This window comes from Melanaphis sacchari, unplaced genomic scaffold (assembly GCF_002803265.2).
Source record: "Melanaphis sacchari strain LSU unplaced genomic scaffold, SCAv2.0 Contig1_pilon_pilon, whole genome shotgun sequence".
In the NCBI taxonomy this organism is placed as follows: Eukaryota; Metazoa; Arthropoda; class Insecta; order Hemiptera; family Aphididae; genus Melanaphis; species Melanaphis sacchari.
In genome coordinates, this window is record NW_020270976.1 from 3,099,360 (window position 1) to 3,121,400 (window position 22,041).

The 22,041-nt window shown below is 28.7% G+C and overlaps 2 protein-coding genes across 2 annotated transcripts in view; both read left to right on the forward strand.

The window, feature by feature from the left end:
- Positions 1 to 16,570, forward strand: part of LOC112593295 (acidic repeat-containing protein-like) — a 34,773-nt gene extending 18,203 nt beyond the window's left edge. The window contains 5 exon segments of the mRNA XM_025337668.1: positions 5,046 to 5,232; positions 6,716 to 6,877; positions 11,943 to 12,077; positions 13,135 to 13,289; positions 16,481 to 16,570. Coding sequence (XP_025193453.1) covers positions 5,046 to 5,232; positions 6,716 to 6,877; positions 11,943 to 12,077; positions 13,135 to 13,289; position 16,481 — 640 coding nt within the window. The 3' untranslated portion in view covers positions 16,482 to 16,570.
- A 3,457-nt stretch (positions 16,571 to 20,027) lies between these two features.
- On the forward strand, positions 20,028 to 20,444 carry LOC112593262. The gene has a single exon (XM_025337624.1). It carries the CDS (start codon positions 20,028 to 20,030, stop codon positions 20,442 to 20,444), a length of 417 nt encoding a protein of 138 aa, XP_025193409.1.
- Positions 20,445 to 22,041: the final 1,597 nt, after the last annotated feature.

Genomic DNA, 22,041 nt, shown 5'->3' on the forward strand with positions numbered 1-22,041 from the left:
ATATTATATAGTATAATTTAAAAATATAAATCTATTCTTATTAAATCCTCTTAAGATTTTTCTACTTAAAACGGGGTTTATATATAAATGCGTCATTGAAAAAAAAACAGCTATAAGAAAAATGTATTTTTATCTGAACTATTTTTTCATTGCCAGCAGTAAATAAATACATTATAGCACATAAATTAATTATCTAAAAATTCAATTAAATTCGCTGTGCGAATAATTTTGAAAACTAAAATAGACGGCAACGGTATAAGGTCAATACGAATACGGGATACGTAGGTAGTTTAAAGTGTTCAAATGCACACATATTATAGTGTCGATAAATATTTGAGAACAATAACCTTGTTGTAATACGTTTTCATTTATTTAACTTTTTAATTTTACTATTAACATAACTCTAATTTTATCCCTGTCATTCCTTAAAATTATAGTCCTTGAATGACTCTCACACTCTTTGTGTACATTTGGATATTGGATTAATATATTATGTACAATTTCTCGTCTCTTTCATGGTTTTCATTTTATATTACCCCAGCAAATATTAATTTCTATAGTTCTTAGTTTTACCAAAATACTTTATTTTAATCATATAATTCAATGGTATTCCATCTAAATATTCTTAATAAGACTGGTCTCATTAATACAATTTATAATGTAAGTAATAAAATTAACGATAACTCCAAAAATGTACAGCTATTATTTTTATAAACAATTGTATTATAAAACAAATAACTTATTAGTTGTTTACTTTGTCGTTGAGTTAAAGCATAAAATATTTTAAATAACTGATTTAAACACAATGATTAAATTTTCAAGCACGCTGTTAATGATTGAATTAAAATAATGAAAATATTACAGTTTATAGTTTCTAATGCGGTGTCAAGTATTTATATTATTTGAATAGCTTGTCTGAAAATATAAAAAGCTTATTAATGCTAATGTCGGCATATATATTGACAATGCTGCTGTTATCACTTCATTCCTCATCAATATTTATTATTTTATTACTTATTATCATCAGTCTTAAGCGCATCAATCACGTTTCACGTTCTATTAACATTTAAAAATATACGTAACAAATACTAATAATATAAGACATAAGTAGGTATTTAATTTTTTTAAATTGGAATGATTGCTTTTGAATCTTAATTTCAGTTTCACGTAGTCATTTATAATCTATCGATGACACGTGTACGCGCACAAATTCGTTCTATAATAGCAGTTGTATTACATATTATATATAAATAATAATGATGATGTTAGAAACGCAGTGTTTAAAACGCGCGTAACTAATTCGTTTTAATACGACATTGTACTATTGTAGCGCATTGTCGCGAGTTTAAGAGCGTGCTTAAAAGTGCACATAAATACATGTAGTAAACGTCCCAGAAAATCTATTTCCAAGTACTCATACAAATCACAATACAGAAGTAACGCGTATTCTGTACACAACAATCGAAACGTCACGACGAATGTGCGTCGCTAACGTTTATTCAAATAACAATGCACCGTTTTCAGTTATACGAAGGTCTAAAATACAATAATATTATATTTATATACGATTTTCGAACACACATACTTCGGCTACAGTTGTAAGCGCGCCCTCTCGTCTACCCGAGAGCACTGCACAGTTGTGCTTTAGAGCCTAAATAAAGTCCACCACTTAAAAAAAAAAAAATGTGTATATTAAACAGTCACGTGAAATTATAAAAGGGTTTTCCAGTTTTGCATATAATCCATATTTGGACGTGAAAAAAGTACCAAGTTTTTGGATTAAAAGAAGGCTCTTTATTTCCCCAATATCGGAAGACAAAAACCAATTCGATTGTTCCCCTTTTGCACAAGTGAATTTACCCCAAAGTAAATATGTAAACATCAATAGTGTCATGAAAACATAAAAAAAAAACCACTAATGTATATTATCAACAAAAATCCGAACAAATCAAAAACATGCATGATTCACTATTATAATATTATTAGTGCAAACTAAACCTCAACTGGAGACCTAGATAATTTTTAAAAAAATACTACTTTTTCTCAATGCTGTATTTCAATTATATAAAATTCAGTTTACATAATACTTAACACAAACAAAGGATGTTTTAAAAAGCTTTCAATACAATGTACGTATGTCTTCATTAGTGGTGTGAATACTTTTATGAATTATGATTTACTTATAGTTTCATAGTATAGCATTTACCTAACTTTCATACTCAGTGCGTATAACTACATTAACATTGATCTTATTGGATCCGATAATTTATGTTTTTTAACTGTAATATTTGGCACAAATGCTGTTTGTGACTATCGTTGTATTTACAATTTAAATGTTTACGACGAATTGCGTTCCTTACATTTCTTTTTCTACCCAAAAACCATAATATCCCATAGTAAAAATAAATACGAATATCTAGTGTTGTTTCTGGTTAACGATTTTAAATTTAAGTTGTTTTTATTTATGACATTATTTTCCCATTTATTGAAGACACACGAATGACTACAATATTGGTGTTATACAATAGACGTGGTTAAAAATATTATTAAAACTTCATGTTCATAATAATTCCAGTTTTAAAAATTGACTTAAAAGTTTAATTAATATAATTATGCGATATTAATTAAACATTTAATTGTCAACAATCATTACTTTTATTTCTATTTAAAATACGACTCTTGTATCTACAGATACAGTTGTCGAACATGATACTATTGTATTTCTTTAATTTAACGCCGACGGTCTCAATTCGTTGATTTGGGACACAAATCGTAAGTACATCACTTTAATTTTAACGCGACACACATATTACTTTGTGTCTAGAATTCGGTACACACGTAGTTATATAATAGGTTCATTATATTGTCTTAGACACGGCGACGTTGGGTTTAAGTAATTTCACACCGACTGCAGACCGTATTCTACAACGATATAATATAGTGTAATATATATAAATTTCAATTGCACACGTCAATTTAAAATGTTAATAAATCGTAATCTGTCATATTATATTCATCTGCAACCGGAAACGCGGCAAATAAGACTATACAGTATACACGAAAAGTCTTCTTCTTTCCTTTCTTTTTTTTCTTATTCGCATTTATACGTTCTGCAGCTAATATTATATACCACGCTGTGCATTTTCGAGTTATTTCCTGAAAAACTCAGGGGATTGATTTCGTCGTGAATAATTTATAAATCTACGATAAAATATAATATTATATATTATATCATATAATAATTGTGTTACCACCTGCCCCCGTTGCCTCCGCATATTATAATGTACTGTATCGCCCTCTCGGAACGGCGGTGCGGCAGTGCAAATCCACAAGCTGCAGGCTATGCGCATTTATTCAAAACCGCATTAGACACCGGCCAAATATATATCGAGACGTGACGCGCGCGTAACTTTAGCTGACAGCGACATTATATTATATACCTACTACAGTGCTGTGTGTATATATATAATATATATATTATATATTATATATATATTATAATATAGTTTCGTGTATATATTGTTTATTTACCGCAGGGGACGGTATAACAATCCTTCGACTGTTAAATATACATATGTACTGATTGTACTGACAATTGACATAGTTAGTTTTTGAAATTGGACAGTGCGAAAACTAAATAATAACAACATCGTCAAGTTGGATTAAATAATGTCTTCTGCGCTTGACGTTTTTCGGCATTTCATAATATCCGGAAAAAAAAAAAAAAAAAAAAGTTCATCCGTACGAAAGGGTTTATTACTTTACAGCACAATAGTTTCGTACATTAAAGCTCGTACGCAATATTATTTTCAATAATACAAAAACAATATCAATTTCGCCAGCCCAAACGCCCGATAATTCAAGCGTAACTTTTTGCTTTTAATGGAAACGAGCATATATTTTTTTTATTTTTTTTCATTACGTTTTTCGTTTGACGGTGTTTCGCTATTATTATTATTATTATTATTATTATTATTATTATCACTATGATTTTTATTTGTTTTTTCCTTTTGTTCTTTGAAAAAAATAAAAATAAAACCGAAAAAAAATAATATATTTGAGGCAAACCCCCTTTATATACTTACCATTTTATTGATAGACGGTCGTCGTCATCGTCATTAGAGAAGTTCAACCCTACTGTAAATACGCAATTAAACATTAATTGCACCAGTGCAGATATTTTACAGCGTCTATTTATAATATTATATTATATTACTTAGCGTGTTGCACTCTTTTACAACCATCTACACTGATTCGTTTTTTGAAACGAGTCCTTAAAATCGCGTTAAATGTAAGCTAATATAATAATTTATTATTTACTCAATCATCAGTTCAAATAATACCCTCAGACTATTTGATTAACAATGAATTTGTACCCTCAGCTAATGGTTGTAGCTAAAGTTTCAGATTTTATTTTATTCTCAATGTATGATCATACATTAAATATTGAGGCATATTGCTATAAATCACTCAAAGTTTTTGATTTTATTCAGCGAATATACTCTGAACTTTATCTACTCGTATAACTACGTTTCTCATTGAAAATCATTTATTGTTTCTTAGTTCGCTCACCACATAATTGTATATACATATTTCTGCTATTTTGGAATGCATTAATTGCCAGGGAATCTCAATTGTTGGAAAGAGTGAAGCTAAAATTCCTATGGTTTGCCTCTTTTACAACTTTAAAATGTACTTCTCTCCATACGAATGTACTCCTACCAACTAGCTAAAGATTTGTAACACCCTTTTGAATTCTTAACAAACCGTTGGTTTGAAGTTTTTAAAAAAACATTTTGCTAACGATATTGATTTTCAGTATTACTTTCCTAAATTAATTTTAGAGTTTCTACTCACTGAGACAGAGAATCCACTACAATGTCGCATTCTATATGCCCTTTTTGGCTAAACAAGTTACATCATTTTCTATTAATAGATATGCATTTGTTTTCGTTTTTATTTTTTTTATCTTCGTTCTGTACAGTAATAAATAAATAAATATTGTGTATGCGCATCATGTAAAATCAAATTGTTATTTTTTTAAGCGTTCGACAAGCGGAAGTGTCGAAGAATGGCACTGTAGCAGCTCCGGTGACCGAAAAATCGGCGACCCCTGTGCCACAGCATTCAGCTGCAGTAAACGGCACATCGCCCAGGACACAGCGTAAGCACCACAAACACCATAGAACGTCAAAGGCTCAAAACAACAAACCCAAAGTCACCAAAAACAAGGTATGTAATTTACAGACGATAGATAGACGAGCATTTTATGGATCCATACTAGCCCTGACCCTTATCATCATAACCCCTAGTATATTTAATATATTTGAAATTGGGTAGATGAGGTTTAGGTTCCTTTCATAAATAAATCTGTATACTCTGTATGTGGGCCATTTTGCCACCCTTTAAAATCTTAAAAGTTAGTTTAGGTAAAATTATAATACGACGAACCGCATTTTTATAATAAATTACGTATAGCCTAAAACAAAACCCTGCGCAGTTTCCTCCTTACTACTTTATTATGTAAGTCACTAATAAAAATGCAAACACTTTTTATACTCGTTTAAAATACTTTTACTTGTATTCAGAAATTCATACCATAAACTGTTTTATTTATTACCTACTTGTTTATAATATAAGAAATTATTAAGTGTTTACGTATATAGCACAAGTAAACGCATATAGATGTAATATTTAAGTTTATAAAATTACCTTTCAGATAGCTTATACATTGAATACGTTTTATTTACTACATACTGCATTGTGTTAAATGTAAAACAAAATAATTTAATCGTGATATTTACGAAACAACCCTTTAATAAGTATAGATGTTCAATAATCGTTTTAAGACAAATTATAGTGAAATTAAAGGAAAAATAAATCAATCTATTTATTATTATATATTATAATATTACATAATAGACAACTGTAATGTTTATATTGTTTGATATACACTACCACTTTATATGACAAAATACGAGTTGTATATACATATATGCAGATTGCAGGCATACGCAAACATGTAAAGAAGGAAACAATCTTTTCACCGCTTATAGGTTAGGTTAGGTATACGTCATATTATATGGTATATTATTATTGTCATATAAGTACTAATATTATGATATTTACACGCCCCCAACCCCAACAAATTAAATTGTTACTATTGTATTTTATTATTTGGACTGGGAAATGTATGGCCAAGAAAACTAAGAAAATACATTCATGTTCTAAAAATGTTAAATACCTAATACATCCATAAAATTCACTATAAATCTAAAAAATAAATAGCTAGTGTATAAAATCTCTAAATATTGTAACATTAATTGTACTTCTATAAAATTAAGTTATTTTAATTACCTATTTAGTATAATTCATGTTATATTGTTATATGTTATATTCCATTAATCTTGGAACAAAATTTATTACATTTGATTTTATGTTTAAATCATATTAAAAATAAAATGCCTTTAAAAACTTAAAAATGCAAAATATAATTTAGTTATTTATTCGATAAAAAATGAAACAGTTTGTTTATGTGAAACGAGCATCGCATAATTATACCACTAGAAAAAAAAATATCAAATACAGTGAAATCACGCCCTTAAATGTTTATAATATCATGTGCTGTTCATGTATAATATTATTGTTTATTAGATAGTGTGAAAAAACAATGTTATCGATTATTTGTAATATTATTATTATTGTCTGATTTTAGCCCACTCCCAAGCCCCATGGTCCGCCCAGAGCTAGAGCCACCATGTACGGACTGAGCAGTCTGCGCCGGGACGGAGACGTTACCGTTAACGTGATGAACACTCACACAACAGTAAAAACCAAGTTTTTGGTTGGCCCTCTAACTTTGAAAGTCGAAAAAGAGGTAAGTTTTGTTACTATCACTTCTGGTACATCTCCGCCGTAAATTATTATTATAATAATTAATAAATAATTTTATGCAATGTTTACCGGATACATGACTATTTATTATTTTATAAACGGTTTTACTGATATGAGTAATATGGGGGTTGGTGACAAAGAGAATGACAAGGGTGGCGTTAACCTTTATATAGTGGAGGCAAATACATCGCTAATGGTTAAAGATTTAGAAGCAATTATAATTATTACGAGACTATTTAATTATTGAATCAAGAATTATTTACTTATTATAACTTTAACCAAAGTCATAGGTTCGTAGAAACATGTTTTTAATTTAAAGTGTGTACAATGTATTTATTATTTATTTAAATTAATTTAAAATTTAAAAAATTTAAGTAATTTCAACGGACAATTAATCTAATTAAACTATTATGTACATATATAAAATTTAAAAGCTTAAACAAAATTAACTTTTTAACTAGTTTATACCAACCTATACATATCTATATACATTAGAAACATTTAAAGTTAAATATTTTATAAAACGAATTGTAGATACTAATTTTATATATTATTTTGTACACATTTTACAAAGCTTCGCAGACTTGTCTATTCAGTGTTTATATTATCATCATGTAATATTAAAATAGATTTATTGATGGTAAATAATTTGAATAGAGTTACAAAAAAATAAGGCGTCAAAATCTTCCTTAAAATACTTTTAAGATCCATTGGTAAATTTCTCATACCTATCATCCCCCCCCCCCCGAAAAAAAAGAAAAAATTATCTCCAAGACTTGTAACATAGTTATACCGTTGATATTATTTATACACTGCGCGTCGTCCTCTTGGCAGCAACGAAAATAATATACTATGTATAAGTATAATATTATACCTAGGTACGTAGTTAAATCTTTAATAACTGCGGATTCATGTTTGCTTACTAGCGAATTTTCAGCAGTATGATAATGCTGTATATAATCCATAGAATTTATAATGATATTCAGACTAACGTAATATATATATAATATGCATATAGGTAGATACTGTACCTGCAACAATAATCAGTGCCTTTATTGTTACCGACTTCACGTTTTGATCGTATAAATAATATAATAGCAACCGAATTACGATTTTTATTTATTTTTTCCAATTTTCCGGTTCAACCATATTGTCTTAAACTCAAACGACTATAAATGTGTGTGATGTGTGTGTGTGTGTGTATGTATATAAAAATACTTTATTTAAATATAGTCCATTTTTAAAGGTAAGTAGGGACGGAATAGGCTACTTTAATGTTTAAAATAAATATCGATTACGCGTCAATCGTTTCCCTCGTATTTTGATTACTTTTTCCTCCGTTGACAGGTTTTTTTTGTTTAGTATTCAGTAAATTTACATACAGTTAAAAAAAAAAATGTATTATACTCTATGAAATACGCCGCATGTTCGGTATTTTAAAATTTAATTTTTTTACTTTTGTTCAACACTTTTTTGATATTTATTTTTTTCATTTACGAATGTCATTTAAAAAAAAATATTTTATTATTTTAAATTTACATAAGTACCAAAGTTGTGTTACATTTAATGCTTTTACACGCTATTATTTTAATAATAATAATACTTATTAATATACTAGTGTATCCGAAAATACATATCGAAGGCGTGCTGACTGCTACGAACATGTTTTGCATATTTTTTTAATTTTGTAACAATAAAAATATTATCAATTTTCATTTATCAGTCCTCTGTGTCCGCAACACGTGCGTGATGTACATTGAATAAGCATTACGTACATGAAGTCAGAATTCATCGTAGTTATTCTGCACCACTGTTATAGTTGACTACGTTCTCACTTCCCATTTATGCATGAAAAAATAAAAATTAATTAATTACGTGACATGTTAGTGTGGGTATAATTGAAATAAAAATATATACGTCTCGATACACTTAATACTTCGAGGCGCCCGCAGTGTAGAGTTTCAAGTAGTTTTTTTTTTAAAAGAAAATAACTGAAAACCCCATAAAAATAAATAGAGCGTGCTTTATTATTGATTGCTATTGACCGTTTTGATATTTATCTAAAATTGTTCGAAATTGAACGATAATTCCATATTAATTAATTATTAATTCGGTATTCTTGATTTGAGTAGACAAAATATATTTCTTAAAAATTTTTCAAAGTAATTTATACTATTGGTTGGTATAATAACAAGGAATACAAAGTTCGTATGTCGATAAAATGCTCAAGAAAAAGGGTAACATTTTTACAAAAATGTATTTTAACTCATAATATTTTCCATTCTAACAATACGAGTTAAATTAAATTAAAATATTATAATCTTTATTTATTTTTATTTAAATAAGATATTTACAAAGTAAAACAATAAATATATTTTTGCACGTGGTAAGAAAAAGAAGGTTCACATGATTAACTTGAAGAGGAAGCAGTGATCTAACGGTACCTCAAAATAATATTTTGTTTATATTATAATCTTATGGAACAATCGTTATCTTTCACTTATGATAAATCATTCTGTAAATCCTCAATTTATTATGTTTTTAGTTAGATAAGTCGAGTGTAATATTAGTAATATATTATATTGAAATATTGCACAAATAAAAAAATTATATTTTTATTTACTCCAAACTATAACTTATTACTTTTTAAAATGAAATGATAAGAAATTAAGAACCAATTTTATTTAGTTTTGTACTCCATACAAAATGTTTGTATAAAATGTCATTTAAGATGATATTGTGAAATATTGAAATATTAAAAAGCTGTTTTTTGTTTAGAGAGAGAAAGAGAGAGAGAGAGAAAACAAAGTAAAAAAAAAAGTTTTTAAAAGGGAAGCAAAATATTTAAAGAATATTTATAAATAAAACATTTTAACCTATATTAATTTGTTAGCATTTTAGAAAGTAGTATTTCATTTTTAAAATGTAATATAATGTAGTCTAAACCGGTAATATATTTAGCAAAGTTAAACAAAAAATTAATGGTAAATAAAATTCGACATAATTTTAATAGATATTATATCTTACGTCATATTTTGTATATTATCTGAACTCCACGATATTAATTTTTATACCTATTGACAAGCGATAATCGGCGTGTCGCAATATTTAACTATATCCAGTTTTTGAAATTCGGTATTATAAAACACTTTATTTTACATTATAGCATTATACTTAATGTGTTACTCATATTATATTATAATACATGTGGCAGCACATAGGGTTCGACTGAAAAGTTCTACGTGTACCTAAACGAACTGAATTATTCGGGGGTGAAAAAAATAATAAAATCTAAAGGGGAAAAAAACGTAGGAATTTTACGGCGCGTCGGCTTTGGTGTAAATTGCGTTGCGGGTGATACGCCGGATAAAGCGTTTCGGGTCTGATATTTTTGAGATCATAAATCTTAGCGCCACCACCACCACCACCACCGTCACCGTCACCGAACAACAACCGAAGTGCATGTTATCGTTAACGAGCTATGTTACAGGTTTTACAATGCTACTGCAATATCAAAAATTCATATATTTTATATTTCTCTAGACTTCGCCACGCCGGACTCGTGAATACTGTATACATAATATATTTATTATTGTGTATACAACGTCGCTGTACGGATATGTACCTAATAAGTTTAATATGTTTTATACAAAATATAATATTGTGTGCGTCAAAATAACAAACCGTTCTATGATGTTAAATTTCTATTAGCTCCGCGTACAGAGTAATTTTGTTACAGACGTCGTCTCCGAGATAAATTTACATAAATTTTAGTATAATAACTAAATAATACATGTCGACTAGATATTATATTATACTAGCTATTTATATTGTTGTCTCTTTGAAGGGATCTAATAAAAACGCCCTGTACACGACTCATTTGTTACATAATATTAACTACAATTTGAGTATAATGGTGACTATACAAAATATAATAAAATAAATTTATTTTGTTTAATACTGTCTATATAGTATACATTTTTACTTATCAAAAATGTAATATTTAATGGTATATAGTATTGTAGTATAGCTGTTTAAATTATACTTACGCGTTATACTATATATTACATGATTCTACATAGTTACATAGCATTATATACTGTATAAGCTGTAAAGCTCATACAGATTAGGTTAGCCTAAGTATTTTTCAGCTAATTTTTAGATCGTGAATTTTACAGCAAATTAGCAACTTTCTTCAAATTGTGTCTATTGTTGTAGCATTAGATTAGTTTTCAAAGTTACAGTGCTTTTTAAACTCTTATTAATGCGCCAAAACTGTGTTATTATAAACTTAGATACGTTCGATATCTTGTATATTAGCCAATAGATATGATATTTTAAACTTGGTGAACAGTTGGAGAACAATGTCGCTAAAAATATCGTGACTTGCAATGTATACATTTTTGATAAGTTGTTTTAACGTTTTGAATTCTCGTGAAGTTGACAAATAAATATGTACTCGTTTTTTCCACAAAATATGCTTTGTTATTTTTAAAGTTTAAAAGTATAAAGTACCAGTACTTAGAGCTATAAATCAGAAAATAGCATTTAAGGTAGTAGTAACAAATGGAAGAAAAACTTATTTCTTTTTAAAATTACTCGAAATGAGTAGTCGCCTACGTAAATTATGTGTGTTCCAAGTGTTCCAAGCTCTAAATATTATAATGTTTGAATGATATATTATATAGTTATATATTGTACACTCAATAAACTATTCAATAATATATATTATAATAATACATAGTCTTGCAGCTATACATAAAATAATCTAAACAATTTTTATAATGTACAGTTTGTCAATTGATTGAAAAGTCGGTATCCCTTTTTAAGAATTTTTGACTATTTTTATGACAGTTGTGATAAAAGAGAAGTCATTGAATCATGTATATTGTGTTAAATTTGTTAAAATAATTTCAATACATCGTGAACTAAGGTCACTGATTTTCCAATCAATAAACAACTTGCATTATAATACCTATGTATTAATATTGTATCGTGATAAAATATCTTCGTAGTTTATTAATTCGATTTGTATTGTGTTTTCATAGTTCGGACGAGGTGCCAAAAAAGAGCTGAGATCGGCGACCGCCACCACTGGCGAACTGGTAGGCCGACTTAACATGCGAGTGCTTACCGGCGGAGCTGCTACGTTGCACTCCATCCGCGTCCACCAGCCAAAACAAGTACACGACAATATTTTCCGACAAAACTAATAATAATAATAATATTATTAATATAATATAACACTATTAATGTCATCTATGTTCATTAATATTGTGTTATAAATATTTAATATTTAATTGCGGTGACGGGCTAGATATCATATCTATAATTAATATTAGTTGTTACTTGGCGGGATGGGATGTGGCTGTTGAAGTTTTTTGCGCGCGTGTCTAAGAAAATACGGATTTTATTATTTTATTTCATACATATTATAATGTACTACGATATCACGCGGTCATAATATTATAAAGAAACCGTGGTGATATTTACTTATGCACTATGCAACGCTGAATCACTGCTGCGGTTAACGCTGAAAAATTGTTTTTCAAAATGACCGTCGTATCTTCATTTTTACACGTAAACCATGGAAACAGTAAATACATACACATATTAGAAACAATAACGTACTTATTTTAACATTTAACGATACGCATGTTATATTACTCCTTCTATTCGTTCAAATTCTAAAACCCGTCAAAATCGAATGAACAATTATATTTCATGATATCTAAATCTAATATTGGAAATAATCATTAAAGATTATAACTGTTATTTTTTTTTTATATATGTATATATAATCTGAGCGCATGTACATTTACCTTATTTTTCCCCAAAAACAAATCAAATATTTAATTACTTTACGTCACCCGCCTCATAAAAATAAAATCTCCGTGCAATCGTATAATCGAAGGTCTTTGCGCACACAAATATATTTTAATTAAAAATACCATCCTTAACTTATCGGGCACGCGTCATGGTAATATTATTGGTGCAGATGCTGCGTCGATTTTCGTGCCCAAAATATATGTGCGCGTATTTTAAGCTATTTTTCGTCGCCTCATTAATAACGATAATGATAAAAATCACAACAACAAAACCGTAATCGAGGGAGCAACTAGTGGGCATAACACGTGCATGCGGTGCATGGTTGACGGGCGCGTGCTTTGTCCATATTATCGCTCTGTTAGGGACCCAAACGAGATGTTTTTGCCGAACGTTAATGCTTAACGGTTTTAGCTGCAGATTAACAGCCCGGACGACCACGACAAGACTAGGGAGTACATGTGGAAACGGTCCAACATGATCGCCCACCTCGTATCGCAGAAACTGGCGTTCGCCACGAAGTCCATGTTGCAACCGGTCCCGCAAAAAACCGCGGCCTCTAAACCATAGTAGGTGTGTTGTTCGACCACCCGTCATGTTTGCGACGGTACTTTGATAATTATATTTTATATTGTTATAATTTATATAAGTGTAAAATGTCAGGCCCCCAAACAATCACTGAGTAAAATAATTTAATCTCCATATTTTAAACGTCACGTCATGATAAAAATGATTTAAAATGCTATCAAAAGACAAAAATTACTTTGACTCGGTAGAATAATTCCTCATGAAAATACAATTTTCGTAAGACAAAATATATCTACCGAAACGTCCTCCTCTGGTTACGTGATTGGCTATGTTTTGACTACACACCGACAATATATATCTTTACATGATTTAAAATTTATTATCTTTTGAACGCAATAGAATACGATATTATTAATTTTATTTCAACAATAAAACATTTGAATAGCGGACACTCTTAGTCACAAAAATTTCGTCCGCTATTCAGAAGAGGTAAATTTTTGAAACTCATAAAGGATAAATATATAATAGAAAAAAATATATAGTAGGGTAAATCAAATTATAGTATTATTATTAAATCTCTTAATGATATAATAATTTTTATATTTCAACAATACACATTTAAAAAAAAAAAAAAAGGAATATAAATAAATACAATTCAATTTAGTGTGGAAAATCGGTTTTTGAACGAGTTTTGTCATTATTTTTAAATTAATATTAAAAATGTGTCTGCCATTCGGCGAGTTCACTATTTGGAGGCTTTTATATTGAAAAGTAATGAAAATGTCCTCATTTCTGCAAAAATGTCTACTATTGGGTATTGGGAGGTATCCGTAAGTAGATGTTTTACTCAATAATATTATGTACAATATTATATTACCTACTAACTACTAATGCAACTATAGTAATGCGCTCGCCAAATCCACTCTGGTTTAGGGTGGTTTTATAATATGTACCTACTGAATATGTATCTACTGAATTATCAGTACACATATTCTTCTTCGCAGAATTCTTGAGTATAATGATTTCCAAATAATTATTTTTAGACAGTAAACACCATTTTAATATTATTGTATATACTTTACATTAATTTAATTCGTAGAAACCTATTAACATACTTCTGAGCTATTTTATTCAAAGTACAATATCTTTATAAATGTACTATACCTGTCTATGGACTAATTCACCAGTTGTGAATAATATTATTTTTCAATTGGTACTATAATATAATATATCAAACACCGTTGAAAAAATACTGGTTAGTAGAAATTAGCGACACAATTCGGAAAAAGCGACAAAAAATTAAATTCTTGTGTTACATGACATCTTCAATGGATCAATAAACTAATTACACAAAATAATACGACTTATATAATAATCTTATTTATCGTGTTATATTATCATGTTTGATAAAAGCACCATGAAATGTTTCTGGGGAGTTGTACTATAGGTAGAATAGACTGATCGAATCTAACCAATAAACCATCGAATAATACAACAACACTACGTCAAGACTATTGGTAGTCTTATCAAACATTTTTTAACCATCCCTTAAAATATAGGATCTCAGACCTCTTATAATAATTGGAGGTTTACACTAATACTGTGTTATAATATTATTATAGAGAGCGCAAAAAATGCAATGGCCTAGGCCCTAGACCATTTATAAAGGATTAATTACTAGAATATATGACGTATTTAGTTGAATTTTAAACATAAAATTATTAAATCCTCTGATTACACCATTGTAAGTGTACTGCATAATCTCGATTTTCCGCCCACTTAACACAATACTGTAACAATAACACAATCATAGAATAGAAAATATATCATTATATCAAAGTTTATGTAGGTACGTATTTAGTATTATTATTATTATTATTACTAGTAATAGTAGTAGTAGTAGTAGTGGTAATAGTAGTAGTAGTAGTAGTAGTAGTAGTAGTAGTAGTAGAAGTAATAGTAGTTGTTGTTGTTGTTGTTGTAGTAGTAGTAGTAGTATTTGTAGTATTATTTATGTAATTGGTAGTAAAATTATATTTAACAAGAATTAATTTATACAACGATATTATTAGTTAAATCGTGGTAAAGCAGAAGTGAGAGACGTGACAGAGGGTCGTAAAAAATAATATTAGTAAAAATTGTACGCAATTTATGTTATTATTCAAAAAATTAAAGCAATAAAAAAATAATAACGATAAAAAAATTGTGAAAATATAATTACTTTTCAAAAACCTTGTTTTGAAATAGCCTTAAAATGTACAAAAAATCTGTTTTTAACAAAGGGGATAGTTTTTGAAGTAACTAATGTTCTTCGACAAAATAATTCTATATAGCGTATGATGTATATAGACATTAAATTATAACCCCTATGACCGTCTTGAAATCATGTTTACGGCGCACACGCGACTTCCGGAATACAAGTAAATTTTAATAGTATATAAAATAATAAGTATCGGCTGCCCGGAAGTATATTATATTAAAGTGAATTAGTGACTGTACAATCGTCAATCACGTATAGTCACCCTCTTACGATAATTATTGTTCGTTAAACGTTCGTAGAGCGCATAATAATTATTATGCTTACCATCAGTCACATCAGTGTAAAATCTATTAACTATTTACAATAGCTGTACTATGCTTTAATTTTCATTTAAAAACCGAAGATTGCGGTAAAAGTTTTCGTCACAGTAGTTCGTTCAAGATAACACATCACTGTCCATACCATTAATCATTATCCATTTTTTGTCGTCTATCCATAATATCATACAAGACATAATAATAACATTATATTGTCGGTTTGCGTTGTACCAAATTATTTTTTTTTCTATTTTTTCTCCTCGCGCAACCCTAGTGCATGCGAATAGTTTACATAATAGGGGTACTGTTTAAACACGTTTTTGTTGGATTTTATATTTTACAGCGTTTTGGGTATTGACGTTAAACTCAAAAACGTGTCGTTGACTTCCAGATTTTTTTACGGTTACAATAATAATAATAAAATGCGTGAGGATAAAATCCATACAGTTTTAAAAAGGACGTACCAATATTATATATACCCTCTGAAATAAATGATTGCTTTATTATTTACTAGGAAACCGTTAACACCTTGTAAGGACTAAGGTGTAATAAAAAAAATTACCTGTAAAACGCTATAATATAAAATCGGAATACAATCGTAAAATGAAAATGTTGTAAACTTTTTTTCATCATCATTTTTTATTATGTTTTTCAGAAATGGAGTTCAACCGTACTCAATGGCTGATTAAGTGTTAAGATTTTTTCACTATTTATTAATTAATTTATAATATAATTATATTTATGTATATATATTATATAAATATAAATTTATATTTATTTATTTATTTATTTATTAAAATACATAATAATATATTGTATTTCAAGTCTATACGACAATATTTTGTAGAATAAATTATTTTCTACGCTTATAGATTGATTGTATTTTTTTTTATTTAAATGTTCAATGTATAAAATCTAGCATTTCAATTTTCATTGAGCTATACAATATACAAATTGGATTACATACATATTATTTACTTGTTTAACCATTTTTATGAAATTACGTTATCACTTTAATAAAAACGTAATATTTATTAAACTTGACACAATTATATTGTGTGTTGTACATGAATGAACAACGTGAATTGTAAATAATTCTTAGTATTATGTATATCTATACGCGATGTATTCATTACATACTCATATATTAATATAAATAACGTCAAAAGTAATAATGCAGCGACAGCAATAAATTATTTAGGTATTCGGTAACACCACTATGCCAGTTTTAAGCTGAGAAAAAAGGCGGAAATCCAAATTCCAATCAATCAAAATCCCGTTAATTTTTCATTGATTTATCAAGTTATATTTAATCTAATTATTTACGCATATAAAGGTACGTGAACACAATACTGATATATATATATATATATATATATATATTATATATATTATTGTTGTTGTGGTTGTTATTATTATAATTATTTCAATTGCAATGAACAATTAAGTGAAAAATTAAATAATATATTAATATTTTAATCAAACGTTTATTTTAATGATTGAAAAAGTGGTATTTTCTATTAAAAATAAACATAAATTAAATATTAAAATGTTGCTTTCAGAAAATAATTATAATATTCTTGTACAAAGTATTTAGATTGATTATGAAACGTAAAATTAGGTAGGTAGATATTAGGATATCCGTTCGAGCCGTCTGAGGTAATACGTAGGTATATACGGAAAAAAAGTAGATTTCTCGAATTACTTTGAACGCGAGTATCAGCTGTTGTTTTATCTTATAAGTTAAAAGTACATTAATTACATTTCGAAATAATTAGTGTACACTGTACACAGTTGAGTACTTGACCACATCTACGGCTGAACAAATTTGATTTTGTTTATTAAATATTTATTTTTAGATGTTACAATTATTTCCGAGTCAACTATAATATTGTTATAATAATAGTAGTTATAAATAAATATTATCACTATGTATGTATTAGGTGACATAGTCTTCTAATATTTGCTTTAATTTTAATTTAGTTCCATAATTTAGTGTTGATGGTTAGCGGGGCATCCTGGCCATCCTACTAAACAACGTGCGACCTTTCGGCCGACCGTGTGATATGGTTCGACGGCCATTATCGGAGTTGACAACGCGTCATAAACGTCAAAACGTCAGACAACATCAAACACGATGCAGTGGGATACCACATTATATTACGTATATCTATATAGCTATACTGTTATTTGTAATCCTTGCGTGTCGCCGCCGTACCTCTATCGGATCATCAAACGAGTGAACATTATAAATGCGCAAGCAACATGGCAATCACCGAACTCGTTAAAGATGTATTTTAATTATGCAAATATATTACAAATTGTAATTATGGAGAAATTCAATTACGAGACTTTAAGCAACGTTTTATTATTACACAGAAAATAGACTTATTGTAAACCGTATACAATTTCAGATCGACCGATCACAGAGGCGTATTATTACTACGAGCATAATATGTATAAGTAAATAATACAATATATAAGTAACTAATAATAGATAAAAAAGCCTGTAGGTACAAGTTGGACAAACATTTAAAAAGCTCACCCGAGAACGGTAAACAATCTGATTTTTTTCTTTTTATCATTACATAGATTCGTAACAACTTTCTCGGATTTTTAATACTTTTCGATTTAAATTTTCCATTAAGTTATAACGAGAATATCAACGCACTATTGTTTCTCTCTTTAGCCTACACATAGTGTAGACAAAACGCATTCACGCAGAATTATTTTTTTGATGTTTTTATGTAATCATATCGAGTAACAATACATGTTATAACAATTGTAGAGAATAATATTTTCGAGGGCTAAACACAATATATCGGTTTTATATTTTATTATTATTTGAGTTAGTATTCAACTTTTAACATAAAAAAAAAAAAATTATAAATTTAAATGGTGTTTAAAATTGTTTTAAGACAATATTTAGACAAATCAATAAGTCATATCCTCAAAAATATTATTCTCTATAATTTTTGTTTATAAGTAATTTTACTCTAAAATTATTCAAAAATATATATATAAAAAAAAAAATGATTCTGCGTTAAGTGTACAATGTTACGCGAGAACCAGAGAGAGAAAACGAACAGTGCGCTTACATCCTCTTAATCAATATAATATTAAATCTTAAACGGACGTCGCACCCGCATATATGCGTTAACGGATAACTGGTAAACGTAACAAAGTAAATTGTAGGTCTAGTAAAAGATCTAATTCAAAAACATTCACGGGGACTTGAAATGTGTACGTATATAATTATTCATTGCATTTTACTATTTACGTGATAAAATTTTCAAAGTATTAAGATTCATTTTAAGACTACGCGTGTTTATACCACATTACTACAGTCTACAACAGTAAAATAAATTATACCATAATAACCATATAAATAAATCATAAAAATGACGACTATGTACCACTGCATAGCTGAGGGATTATCTACTTTTCTGCTTTATGCCTTTATTTTTACTTAACCAGTAATCTGCAGCATCAGAATGTTGGATATGCACATTTACATCAATATCTTTTAAGCTTAATAGCGAGAACATATAATATTGGTTAAATATTTTGGAGGATCATCCCACTATATCTCTGCATATACATATTATATTATTATATACCTAGTAATTTATTTAAGACTCCGGCACACAGGTCACAGGCAACAGGTAGGCTGATCGCACGGCCTCTGTAAATAATACAACCGGATCGCAGACCGCGTTCTGTGTGCCCGAGCCTTTAATCAATATAAACTTTAAATTATTATTTTTAGACGATACAATCGAAGTTCAGATATTGTATACATTTAAATAAACGACAATGCCATGTTTTAATATACGTAGCCACGTAGGGTTTCCGATAAATAAGGTACAAGGTTATTTGCATAAGTATTGTAAACAATGGTTTATATCGGAAAAAAAAATTTCCAGAATTGATAATTATTTAAGTAACAAACGACTTATTTTAAGTGTTACAATTATTATAATTTAGTGTTCCGTCAGCTGCGTAATAATAAGCATGTTAAATTAATTTTTTAAGTTGCACAAAATAAGTCCATGCCGCAATTCGATTTTTGAATTTTCAAAACTTTTCTCCGACTGTAATTCATCACAATATAACCAAAGTTTATGGCCCACACGTAATGTCTCGAAAAAGTGTATCAGTTGGGTGTACAAAAGTTAATTCCGGTCTAGAAAGTGTTGATGATGAGGCGGCAAGGAGAGGTCGACCAACAAGCACGTTTACCACTAAAACCATTGGGGTGGTCAAAAAAACTACTACGATTGAATAGACGACTTAAAATTCGGGAAACGACCACACGATTTTATCTTCCAAAAACTACTGTGTGTACAATTGCACATGATGAATTAAATTTTCGCAAGGTCTGTAAACGTTGGGTTCCTAAAATGATTAACGCAGATCACAAAAACAAACACATGTGGATATCCCTAGAGCATTTGAATCGTGCTCATAATGACAAAAGCTTCCTCGAGCACCTCATTATTGCAGGATATGAAGCATGGGTTCCTACTCCTTGCAACAAACGAGACTCTACGGCCGCCCAGAAGCATACCAAATCATCGGTTCCAAAAAAATGCAAACAATTTCTTCAAAAAAAGTAATGGCTATTATGTTTTGGGATGCGCTGGAAATTTTACCGATCGCCATTTTATCAAAAAATGAAACAATAAATGTTGACTGTTACATTGAAACGTTAGAAATTTTGAAAAAAAAAATGTATTTCAAAAGGAGAGGACAATTATGTTAAAGAACTGAGCAACTGCTGCATAACAATGCAACCCTGCATTCAAAAAGAAAAACCAAAGCGTGACTGGGAAAATACAAGTTGGAAATTATTGTAACACCCACCATATATAGCCCTGATCTGACACCTTGAGATTTTTTTTTGTTTGGTCTGTTAAAAAAGTACTTAGGGTAAGAACTCATTTTCAGAATGAGAAGGTCTTGAACGCAGTTACTGAATACTTCGATGGAAATATACTGCGTATTTCCTAGATTGAATTTTTAAGTTATTGTATCGATCGAAAAAATACATCAATTTAAATGGTGACTATGTAAAAAAAAAAAAAAATAGAAAAATATGTCTAATTTTTATCCTGTAAATGTTCTAAAGTACCTAATAAATTATTTTTTCATTATTTACAATATATTTTTATACCTTATTATAGGACAGCCTACGTAACACGGTTTAATTAAATTAAACATAATTATTACGACGTGATACTTAATTATTATGTGCTACGCTCAAGAAGTATTTCTCAAGCTGATCGACGATTGATTATTACTGCTGCGATATAATCTGGTCTACATCTTTATACTTACATATAGATTTACGGGAATGTCTATGACTTTATTTTTTTTTACATCAAGTCACGTATAAATGCGTCGTTGGAATATTTAAGGTAAATTTTAATTGAGTTTTTTAAGCATCGAGCATCTACCTACCTCCAAACTATTCAAAAGTATTTTTATATAATACCTATGTATTTACTTTTTAAGCAAATATTTTATTTTTACATAGCATTGAATTTCGGAGTACCTACCTAATGTTGCTTAAATTTAACTTGAATTTAAAAATTAGAGTTTTTACTCTTGTTAGTTTGTTTTTAACTTATTTCACGGAGTCATGTGATTAATTAAATTATTTTTTTTTAAACTATATCGATGTTTCTTTTTACATAAACTTAATTTTTTTTGTACAAAAAAAAGTTTTTATAGTTCATGAATAATGCTTATCATAAGATTATATACATATATATATATTTAAGTAGTATGAATTTATATTTCATTCAAAATTGTTTAATTTTTGTATACGCTCTGGTGGTGTACTTGATAAATATATAATATTATGGTGTTAAGTTTTTTTGTTCAAGTATAGGCAATAAAATAAATATACATAATAATATTATAATAAAGTCTGTAGGCAATATGCAATACTTGCTAATCATAACGGGCGGGATAGCAGGTAGAGGTACACTTGGCGTGTCTATAAGCGCTGTTATTAATATTCGAAGTTGTAAAACTTCACAAGTTATAGCCTATAGGCTATATTTACATCTAGGTACTACTACATAAGTACTCTACTTAATTACATTTCACCGGAAATTTAGATAAGTAATTAAATTTTTTACTTCAAACGTCTACTGTAAACTAGCGGCACGGAAACAAAACAGTCGTGTTCACTGCACCACTTCAGGT

What these genes read in the sequence shown, in the direction of transcription:
- LOC112593262 (XM_025337624.1), top strand. Translation starts at nt 20,028, where the DNA reads ATGAGGCGGCAAGGAGAGGTCGACCAACAAGCACGTTTACCACTAAAA.